Source organism: Kwoniella pini, chromosome 8, assembly GCF_000512605.2.
Source record: "Kwoniella pini CBS 10737 chromosome 8, complete sequence".
NCBI classification, from domain to species: Eukaryota; Fungi; Basidiomycota; class Tremellomycetes; order Tremellales; family Cryptococcaceae; genus Kwoniella; species Kwoniella pini.
This window is the reverse complement of record NC_091723.1, coordinates 854681-865888: the sequence shown is the minus strand read 5'-3', so window position 1 is coordinate 865888 and position 11208 is coordinate 854681. Positions and strand designations below refer to the sequence as shown.

General features: G+C 43.5%; 5 protein-coding genes across 5 annotated transcripts; 3 read left to right on the top strand and 2 right to left on the bottom strand.

The window, feature by feature from the left end:
• Positions 1-314: 314 nt before the first annotated feature.
• On the top strand, positions 315-2176 carry I206_106077 (uncharacterized protein; the record flags this gene model as incomplete). The annotated part of the gene is made up of 8 exons (XM_019156630.1): positions 315-854; positions 917-1170; positions 1221-1351; positions 1426-1456; positions 1521-1658; positions 1718-1745; positions 1810-2052; positions 2117-2176. The coding sequence occupies 8 exons, from the start codon at positions 315-317 to the stop codon at positions 2174-2176; spliced, it is 1425 nt and encodes a 474-aa protein (XP_019010432.1).
• Positions 2177-4522: 2346 nt separating this feature from the next.
• Positions 4523-5395, top strand: I206_106076 (uncharacterized protein; the record flags this gene model as incomplete). Its single annotated transcript, XM_019156628.1, has 1 exon — positions 4523-5395. One exon carries the CDS (start codon positions 4523-4525, stop codon positions 5393-5395), a length of 873 nt encoding a protein of 290 aa, XP_019010430.1.
• An 867-nt stretch (positions 5396-6262) lies between these two features.
• Positions 6263-7174, top strand: I206_106075 (uncharacterized protein; the record flags this gene model as incomplete). Its single annotated transcript, XM_019156627.1, has 1 exon — positions 6263-7174. The coding sequence occupies one exon, from the start codon at positions 6263-6265 to the stop codon at positions 7172-7174; it is 912 nt and encodes a 303-aa protein (XP_019010429.1).
• A 1259-nt stretch (positions 7175-8433) lies between these two features.
• Positions 8434-9045, bottom strand: I206_106074 (uncharacterized protein; the record flags this gene model as incomplete). Its single annotated transcript, XM_019156626.1, has 1 exon — positions 8434-9045. The coding sequence occupies one exon, from the start codon at positions 9043-9045 to the stop codon at positions 8434-8436; it is 612 nt and encodes a 203-aa protein (XP_019010428.1).
• Positions 9046-9405: 360 nt separating this feature from the next.
• I206_106073 (uncharacterized protein) lies at positions 9406-10807 on the bottom strand (the record flags this gene model as incomplete). The annotated part of the gene is made up of 6 exons (XM_019156625.1): positions 9406-9543; positions 9649-9817; positions 9888-10139; positions 10221-10404; positions 10485-10589; positions 10651-10807. The coding sequence occupies 6 exons, from the start codon at positions 10805-10807 to the stop codon at positions 9406-9408; spliced, it is 1005 nt and encodes a 334-aa protein (XP_019010427.1).
• Between the last annotated feature and the right edge of the window lie 401 nt (positions 10808-11208).

Below are 11208 nucleotides of genomic sequence, written 5' to 3'. Positions count from 1 at the left end.
CGAATGGAAGGATACCAAAACTTGAAAGGGAATGCCTTTGAGAGCTTCCAATGTTCTCACGCTCAGGATGAAGAAGGCAGATGATGGAATTCATTTCTCAACTATTGGTGTAGCGATGACGACCACTTGCGATCATGTCTAATTACAATTGTCATAGCCTTTCGAATTTATTTGTCGCCATCGTCCTCTGATCTTCATTGTTCCCAAATCCTGTTTCCCGATGGCGAACACGCGAACCTCTAATTGCTGATTCATTTAATGAGGCCTGACCGTGTTCACTCTCTTATTCCCATTCACTGCCCCCTAATCTCAAGATGTTTCGCATATACCTTGTCCTTCTCTCTGTCCTAGCCTTTCTTCCACCTTTCGCACTAGCCGCAACCACTCTCAAGCTCTCTAAACATCGCACCTCTTCCCTATCTGGCCCTTTACGTCAAGTACAGAAACGTGCATTCGAACGTCGCATAGAAGAAAGGGCAATACATATACCAATGCATCCACACAAGACAAATGGAAGGAAGCGCGGCAAAAACCGTCAGAACAGTGGTCGAAGCGATGAAAACGAATTTATCGATGTTTTAAGCAATTTGATAGATCCTGAAACTCGATCAGGACCAACTAATTTAGCGACTATAGGCGATTCAAATGAACCGGATGAAGCTGCAAATGTTATTATATCGCAAGTAACTAGAACTAAGACAAGAACTGTATCAGCTACTTCACCTACACCTACAAACACAGCTACCGCTTCGGGACCTGTGAATGGAGAAGACTCGGACTTGACATTGGATAATACTGGTGGATTGGCTTATACAATAGATGTTAATATTGGTGGAATAAACATTCCTGTCATTGTAAGTAAATTACAAGTTTCTTCGAGTCGCCATTTGGCTCATTGTTTGTACGCATGATAAAGGTCGATACTGGTTCTTCGGCATTTTGGGTACCCACATCATCTTGTCAAACATGCAAAGATGCAGCAATGACAATATCGCCTTTAGTTGTACCTGATGGTTGCGAATCACAAAATATCACTTATGGTATAGGTTCAGCTGAGGGTTGTTATGCTCATGGAGCTGTTCAAATCGGACCTTACACCGTACCTGATGTCGGGTTAATGGGAGTCACAGCAGTAGACAAGGCTCTCGCTTCTTCTGGCAGTGTCTTGAGGTGAGTGCCAACCCTCAAGGTAACGATGGGTATACTGACGAATTGAATAGTGGCATTCTTGGTCTCGCTGGCGAGACTGATGGTGATGGTCAACCTACACTAGTGAAATCGATGTACGATCTGGGCTTAATCAAAGCTAAAACTGTCGGATGTTTCCTTTCGGAAGATGATGATGTCGATAGTGAGTATTTATCTCAGGGACATGACAATCATGACGTGCTCGATTGATATCCCTACCACTCATGAATCTTACAGGCGAGATCACTTTTGGGGATGTGACTACCAGGTGAGCGAACAATAACTGACAAGTCAGAACTTCATGAAAGCTGATAATCTTCATTTGCTAATAGCGAACATGCCGATGCAAACCACAAAGTAACCTTGAAATCAGCACCAAACGAGATGAGCTTGTACGAAGTCACGATGGATTCATTGACAGTAGGCAATGACAGCGTCTCAAGCTCAAAAACGGTTATTATCGATACAGGGTGAGTCAAGATCCTGCCACCTCATTATATAAGCACGAAATTAACGCATGATATTTCAGGAGTTCATACATATATATACCGGAAGAAGTGAGTTTATCTCTTTTTTCTCATTGCTTAGTGGATATTGCTTTGTTATTGACAAACTAATCAGGACGCACTAAACATTTATTCTCATCTTCCTTCACCTAAATCATCAGATCAAGGCTATTTATTACCTTGCAATCCTGTCAATCCACCAAATTTAACATTTACATTTGGGGGTATGGGATTTGATTTGCAATACAAATATCTAATAGGTGCTGATGTAGGTTCGCAAGATGGTTATTGTTGGGCCAAGATTGGTAGTTTAAAAGGAATGGATACTTGGGTTATAGGAGATGCATTTTTACATACTGTGAGCCGTTTCCCGTTCTACAATTTCATCACCATATGGAATGTTAGACTTATATCAATGATAGATTTACACATCTTTTGATATCGGAACTAAGGAAGTGACTCTATATAGATTGGTTAAATAGATTGTGGCCTATGAGATGAAAACACCGGTTGAACTTACTTAATTATGTTGTGCGATTCCCCTGGTAAAATGTATAATTTGGCGGTACTGTATCTGAGCATGCCACTCACGAATCTGTTACGTGATCGACACTGGGCAAACGTTTGGCACAATCTTCGGGGACATGACAACCAAGTTGGGGCAAAATCTCTTCGACTAACATCAATCCTGACGTGAGACTTTGAGTAACCGAGGATCAGCTCCTGTCAGTGCTTTTACGTCATGAGCAAGTCAATGACTGTTCGGTCATCACGATTCTGGGATGCGTTACATCACTTGACTCCATGATGTATCTCGTCATAACCGATGTTGCATGTTCCATTGTCCTCACAAATCATTGGAAAGCTTCGCACTATCTGACGCAACCAACTATACTGAGTCATAATGACACGCTTATTACATCAGTCATCATCAAGGACACGGCAAAAGCGGCTCTGCCGTACAAGTGTAACACTCCTCGTCATAGCCCCCAGCTTTCATATTGAGACAAAAGAGAGGCGAGGGTGAATAGCACGAAAGGAAGCATCTCTCTCATACAACAACTTAACAGCTTCTCGTGTATATGATCGAGTAATCGCAGCTACTTCATACACTATATGATGTCGCTGAAAAACTAACGGTATATCATTCTTCTTGGAATGCAAGTCCACTCAAGCATAACCGAACTAATCCTTGATTACCTTCGGGCCTTCTGACACCGACATTTCCATCCATCTTTTTAGCCGAATGAACCTGCTTCATCATGTCCGATGAATATCCCGTTAAAAGAGAACGCACGATGGAAGAATTGATAGCATTCGATAAAAAGTGGCACAAGTACGAAAAACAGCGAACCCTTAGCTCGGCGTCGCAATCCTCATCACGAGAATTTCATAATCCCCGGAACTCCGCGGTATCAGCCCATATTTTTCCGAGAACCCTCATGACGATCTTAGCATTAGCATCAGGGCCTCAAATGATGAGGCATCTTTACAGGGATACGACGACACGACCCGGCACATCGAGATTCTCGAGAGTATTTTCGGGCAGAGAGGAAGGGATAACTACGAATTCACCAAGAGAGACTCACCACACGAGCATCCCTATTCTGATCCTTGGTATTACCACCCCATTCCATCCCGCTCAGATCGTCCAACATCTGAAGACTATCGATGCTCAGAAGAGTACAAACGACATCGACAAATCCTAAGGGAGTCGGGAAATCGACCAGCCACAAATTACAGATATTACCAGGACGATCGTCGCTCAGATCACAGGTATCCGTCATCAGAGAAGGACGAGTGTGACGAGACGGACGAAGCGAAGCGGTCGCAACTGAGGCCAATTCGAAGGAACGATGTTTATCCATACGAACGTACACTCCGATCTGAAGAGGACAGGTACGGATAGGGGCTTTCGTGATCCCATGTAGTTATGTATGATGACCTTACCGAATGTCTACAACATGCATGTATAAATTGTTGCAGAATAACAGATTTTCTTTACGCATGAGCAGCGCGAATCTGACCACATGTATGGCGAAATTCATACTTCAGATCAGGTTCGTTTGTCTCCTCGTACCCGACAACTGACGATCTCGTCTCTGTATAAACCTTTCTTTGGCAAAGGTCAATGTCGTATCAAGAACTTGTACACTATGCCGCAGACCTCGAGGCCACAACGTCTGCTGACTCAGGTGTGTTGTGATGGATGGATTGATTGGCCAGTCAAGCAATGTGGGATGACATCACCTACTGTAGAAGGTGCGCTGATGCTGCCACTCCGTGGTTCGTCCTTCAGCCTACATTCCTTCCTTTTGAGCATCACCCCAGGGAGGAGGCAAAGGATAACAAGCTGTCAACAGATGAGGTGCGCACCTCCAGCCCTTTCCTGAAGCAACGTCATCGTCTCACCTTTGTTCAATCAGTCTTGATACGTATTCATGAGGTGTTTCGCCCCTGGCTCTGCGCGGATGCGGCTTTGCCGACTTACATCACATCCCTAGAGGTCCCTTCTCAGAGAAGCTCTTCCTGTATGTCTACATAATTCCTTTCACATATGACATTTTGTGCTCCATATGCTCGGGACTGCCGCATCATTGTTTGCCCATGATGACATACGGCCCATGAGTTTCTCCTTTCACTGGTGACGTGTTGTGCTCGAGATATTCGGAAATGCCGCATCCTGATATTGTCGTCTCGATAGCGCAGTCCGAAGGTCTTAGCTATATATAGGCCCTCCTCTGAAAGTAAAAGTCATCGCATTCTGCAACACGCACATTATTAAATTTTCGATTTCCAACGACAACTAGAAACATTCAGCTGACAATATGTACTACGATGATAGCCAAAGCCCCTTCAGTCGAACTCACACCTATACAATCCCACCGGCCAGCTCGACTAGACCAACGACCAGACGATTCACGAACCCGAACCCTGTCACAAGTGATCTGAGCTTGGTACGCTGCAGACCGAATGATGGTGCCAATAAAGGAGAGTCACAGAGGTTTGAACAAGCGCTTGGATCGCGAATACCAACACGAGACAGCACAAGCGCAGATCGAGATTGGCGACGAGAGCCGACCGACCCATACTCCGATCCAACAATACTTAAAAATGCGGAAGAGTCACTTCGAGATGTAGAGTGGGCCGCAGCCGCCAATGAAAGACTCGGTCTCAAACCTCCCGATGCCTCACAATCACCACTCTCTGACCGAATGGAAATTGTAAACAGCGATGAATCAGGCGAAAGTCGCCGAATCGCGGTCCATTGGGAAACCGATACTACCATGACGTTGTTCCTCGCAGGTAAAACTGTCAATTTGCCAAACGGGGAATTGACCAAAGTGCGACCTACTACGCTCATTTATGATATGAATCACGAGGGTATCTCCAGCTTAGATCTTGACACTTGGTCGGCGCACCTAAACATCTTTCAAGCTATACACGCCATCCACCCTCATATCCCAGATAAATACAAACAAAGTATGGCGAGCTCACTACTCGACAGTGCAAAGGGTTGGTACCACCAGGAAGTGTCTGAATCTACGGGATATTCCGCGGACCCCAATTTCTCGATCAGACGTTTCCATACCGCCCCACGCGGAGGATATCGTGTAGCTTATAGCAAGCCCGCACCATTCCCAGAATCTGGATGCTACTGCCAGTCAATATGCTGCTTCTGTGGTCAATCTTTCCATTGATCACGCGAGCTCAAGTACGAAAGTAATTTTGGTCATAGAAACGATCGCCATACAGCTTGGACAAAGGCAATATTAGTGGAAGTGGCACTGTAGTCCAGAGGTCAAGGTCATAGAGTGGGATTCAAACGACAAGATTGGTGGTGTAGGATTGGCTCTTTTATGTTGTGTAAATTCTTTGACATTCAGACTTATCTATCTCTCTTCCAAGGCAGTTTACATCTCCATTCCGTTGTGTCTCTCCTTATATAGTTTTACTTTATGTCTGTTGCCACTATGCATTTTTTTAGAATTGATGATCAATATTGACCCCGAGGATATCCGGCAGAAAGGGAGTTTATGCAGTTTTATCAAGCTATAGATAAGCAGCGAACATCTATCAGATGATTTTCAGGACGGTTTCGCTTGGGGTAATACAAGGAAGCAAGCCTGAATCTGAAGATCGTGTCCCTCTCATTTACCCAAGCCATTGGGGGGAAGTTGAGATCAGCGACGGTGCAAGAGTCAGATGTGGCTGGAAAGAGGAAGTTTGCGAAAGGTCTCATCGGGACTGCCGAATAAAGAAGTAATGCTTTCTGGGAACACTGTCAAAGGAAGGATCATGACCCACCGCACTGCCGAACGAGGATGAAGTCATACATACTCGGTAACGCGTTAGACAATCATGTCAAGGGAAGATTCGACGTCATTCAGAAAGAGATATCAAAGGACAAAGGCTTACATCGAGCGTGAGTCGTGATCGCTATATCTGACCGCAACATATATAATCAGCCATCTGCGACCTCGTTCTCAACCTGACTGCAACTTGCCTTATCCGGTGAGTTACCATTCCACCTATCTTTTTCCCCCAAAGCCTTAACGTCAGCAACTATGCCACGCCATTCCCAGGGCTCGGACGGTGATCCTGAATCCGAGGACTACTGGGCACCAGGCTATGAACCGACCCGTGGTGAACCTGATAGAGAAGATTTTGTAGAGCAAGACGGAGCCCGAATACCCCCATCTTTCTCGCCCAGTCATCCATCAGTGTCAGGCGCGGGGAGAGTCAGAGTAGAGCAGCAGATGAGGGAGCTTGAGTCGACAAGAATCTCCAACCAGCATCTCGGACTACCAAAAGCAGAGTCGGATATACCCTTTTCCATGAGGTCAATCATAGATAGAGCAAACAATGAAGTTTCGATCAGTGTAGACAGTATTCCAGATAGCACAATCACGATGCGGCTGGTAAATCCCGAGCACAATACATCAGTACGACTATACGAGAGCGGTCCCAGCAAAATATTCAGTATCCCCAAAACCAAGCTGGTTTACGATTTAAATCCGTCACGGTATGCAGATCCCCGATCCGACAAACAATTCCTCGCGAACTTGACAATACTCAATGCGGTTGATTCTTTATACGGCAAAAACTTGAATAAACAGGCCAAATTAAACCTAAGCGAGAAATTTCAAGAACTCGCGCTGAGATGGAAGGAAGAGAACATTCCAGCCAGATCATACCGATCTGGAAGACGAACACAGCCACCCCGGGACGACTGTCCTATCTGCCTCGCAGAAAGAGGCTACTTCCGTCCTCAACCTCATCACAGCTCTGGCCCTTGTGCCACCTGCACCCATCCTGTCCAGCCAGCCCAATCCGGGCCGTTCCATTTTTTCCAAACCAACAGGTGGAGTGATCAAGTTCCACCTAGATCCACTTCACGAAGACCGGGAAGATCGCCGGAAATCCGAAGCTTCCACGGATTCCTGGATGTTGATGACGAGGAAGATGATGACGACTAGTGGTCAAATATGGATGGCCACATTTGATCCTGTAACAAAGTATAGTTGGCGGCTTCTCGTATACAGGGAGCGTGTAACCAATGTTGGAACTACGTAATATAGTACAGATGCTACATAGTTATAACGAAACTTTTCATCTCTTATCATCTTGTATCTTTCTCATCGCTATATATGACGCTGAGGAAGATACGGGTGAAATATCACAACCAATACTTGATAAGATATGAGGAGCGAAGGAAATAATCTCTTGATCAGCTTTCGTAAATGCAAATGCGATATGTTAGGACATGTGATATAGGGTTCGCGATATTTTGTGATGTTCCAGTCACTGGCCTCGACTTCTCGATGATGTACCGCAGCACATCGCGGGACAAGGGCTCGCGCATGTATGCGCACGACTGGATTGACCTTCTTTTAGAGGATTTAAACTGCTTGTTTCTGGCCTCGCTGCCGCTTAGCTTTCTGGACAAATCCCAAAGATACAGCTCGGTCGATAGAACTCCCCTCTCCTCCTTTGCTTAAAACACATATCTGGTTCTGCCTCTAAGCGAACAAGACTGGAACAGGAGTCGACTTCCTTCAACATAGATAGACCGGCCTTTTGTGTGTTATGTTTCATGCATTCGATTTATTGACAAATTGTAAATTTCGATGGTTATTTTTGTTTTTGAGTAATGGAACTTCTGACTTATGTTTACCTCTTACAATAATTTCAACAGATCAAGCAAATGATAGTGATTTCTCAATTCTTTCCTGACTGAAAATAAGTTGGATCGTTATAACGATGATGTACTCAAAACCGCAAAGTGCAAAGGATGTATGTATGAACTATCCCAACTTGCCTAAGTCTCGTAACCTCTTATTCTTGGAACTATATAATTCAGATAGCCTATACTCATGATTTTGCAAATTGATCACTCAGACAATATGCAACACCACATATAAGAGGTAAGAGTATAACAACATCATTCGAAAATCATTAAAAACATGATTGTCCGAATGAATCTTCAAATCCTGGAAATATAAATTGGGTTGATGTAGATAGTCAACAAATTCCAAATTCATTTACTATTGATTAAAATACAAATTCATATGGTAATGGTAATTCAGCAAATGCTAAAAGTAAATTATCAAGATATATTATGAACAAATGGATTGAAATTGGGCTGATATTTAGTATATTAGGATCAAGTTTGTGGTGAAAGTTATGAATTTATCCGGAACTTATTCTCAATCACAGTAATCATCATCAAATTCAGCTACCATCCTCTTATATGATATCCATCTCCTTCGTCCATCAGTCTCTGAAACTCATTTTCCATTTTGTCCCTTGTACGTATCTTCGACTGCTTTATTCCTTCCTGTTTTCCTGAACATTGACCGTATTGTCCGCATGTTGATGGTGAAAACTCGCCGATCTTTGCTGTTCTCGATGGACCTTGAAGAAGTAATGAACCAGAAGCTACAGTGGCGAAACCGAAAGGTCCTTTAGTGTGTTCGTGAACTTGCGGGGAGAAGCGAGTATCGCCTCCCTGAGGATCGTTGTAGTCCCTAGGGTTATCATTGGATAAAGTTGAACTGGGAGTTATTTGGCTTTTGCTAGTGTTCATCGTGGCTTTATTCGTATCCACCTGGTGACTTGATTGACCTTGATCATTACTGTTACCGAGACTATCCCTGCAGTTGACATTTCTTGCTTGTTGTCTTTTCAATGAGTGTTTATATCTGTTATCATATTTGGACGATTTTAAGAACTCAGTCCACTTTTCAGGATTGCCTTCATATGGTTCTCTTTCCTCTTCTTCTTGATCCTCATCCCAAAACACACTATCGTCCGTATGATCAGTTTGTCCAGTCTTAATTCTGTCCATATCGATGGTTATTCTTTTTTCTCACTTTAGAAGGAGCCGCCAGTACACAAAGACTCTATTGAGATAGGAGTTACCAAGAGGAGAAAAATGGATGTCTTCTTTACAGTATATACCGTAAATATAGCTCAGGGAGGAGAAATATGGGGAATTTCTGTCATCAAGACCTTCAGAATCGTGAGCAAACTTATCGAAGAAAGGAAAGTATACATAAGTTCCTTTATTTGATGAAAGGAAAGATCAGTGTGTCATCATAGCCAATCTCAGATTATACATGACGAGTCAAAGGATACACGAGATATGACGGATAATGATACATCGCAAAGCTCATGCAATATGGCCCTATACAAAATCCCTTAAAACTTATAATGATTGTTCGTATTCCCAAGCTTCTTTGAGATCAACTTCAATCAATTTCTTGACGTCATCTGTAAGTCCACCAATAGGTAATCTTGCTGGTCCACCAAGACCTTTTTCTACGTAGTGATCAAGGAAGTATTTCTACAAAATGTCAATTGTCAGCCGGGTGAATTAAGATCCATGAATTTCTATCCTGGGATGAATTGGTACTGGCGGGACATTGTGCGAAAAAAATCATCCACTTACAGTACCGGGAATACCAGCTTTGACGATGGTCCAATCTGCATGAGCGACTCTATCTTGAAGAATAAGAGCTTTGGCAAGAGCAGCTGAATCACCTTGAAGACCAGCAACGGAAGCTTCCCATAATTTTCGGATAGTTTTAGGAATAGCATTACCAGTTCCAGTGATACAACTATAGGTCCCCAGGCATTGTCAGCAGAAAGCTCATGAATCAGATGAATGGCAAAGTGAAATTCGCTTACCCAGTATGTCGAGAGAGTAAAGCGGGAAGAGTAGATTCTGAGAAACCAGGTAAAACTTGGAATTGACCAGTAGCAGTTTGAGATTTCAAAGCTGACGCTCTCTTAGATGTAAAAGCTTCTGATTGAGTGTATTGAGCAATTCTGTGACCTTTTCCGATGTTTCCACAAGTCAATTTCACACCAAAACAATTTGGGTGATCAGCTAATTCATTGATCTCATCTGAGTTAAGATCAATACCAGCAGCAGCGCCTCTATAAGATCCAGAAATATCAGCTTGGTAATCGATTTAGGCTTCAAGCTTCATATATGGATAATGGAACACATGAACTTACGGGAAGTTGTAGATCATGATGGGAATAGGGGAGTTATCGAAAACTTTTTTGAAGAAATCCTTGATAGCTTTTCTATCTCTGCCCATAGCGAAGGAGAAGTATCCTGGGGTGATAACAATAGCATGTGTAGCACCTGCTTCGGCAGCTTCTTTGGTGACAGTGATAGTAGTCTCAGCGGAACCGCCTAAGGTAGTGACATGACTATGTCAGCCTCATAGCTTATAAGATCAAATTGTCTCCGTTTTTAAATACGAGATTACTCACTTCCAGTTCCTACAAGAAGAGGTTCATCCTTGAATCCAGCATCATCAAGAGCCTTTCTAACAACAACAGTGGCTTTTCTTCTCTCTTCGTTAGAAAGATGAGAAGCTGGAAATTGCATGTCAGCTACTTTGTTTGGAGAACCTGCAGAGACAAAAGAATAGCTCACCTTCTCCGTTTGTACCGAGTAAGACAATTCCCATACCAGCTTTAGCAAGTCTGACAGTTTGTTTGGCGAGAGCATCATAGTTGATGGACTCATCAGCGTTCATAGCTGTGACGAGGGGGACAGAGGGTCCGCCAGCCCATAATTTTGAGGAAGACATCTTAGTCGAGTTGATGTGATTAAAAGCAAAGGAAGAATTGAAAGAGCTATTATTAGCAAAATAGTCAGCGATAGGTATGCTACAAAATAGTGGTTGGAGCGATACTCACAAGATCGTCTATAGATCTAAAGATGAAATTTGAGCGTTATGAAAGTATATGGAAAGATGAAGAAGATGAGAAAAGGTAGATATCTCTGTTATGTAGTATGAAAGACTGTGCTTCTTTCCCCACCTAGTAGCAGTAGTCTGACCTATTCCGTGATTAAAGATTCCCTTTCTGCCTGTACGCCTGCACATATGAAAGAAAACACGGTTATGTCCGGAGCGATGTCGGACCGGCACTCGACTTCCGCGGTTTACCGTCGAACAAACAGTGAGTCATCGGCTTCGTTACGTAATAT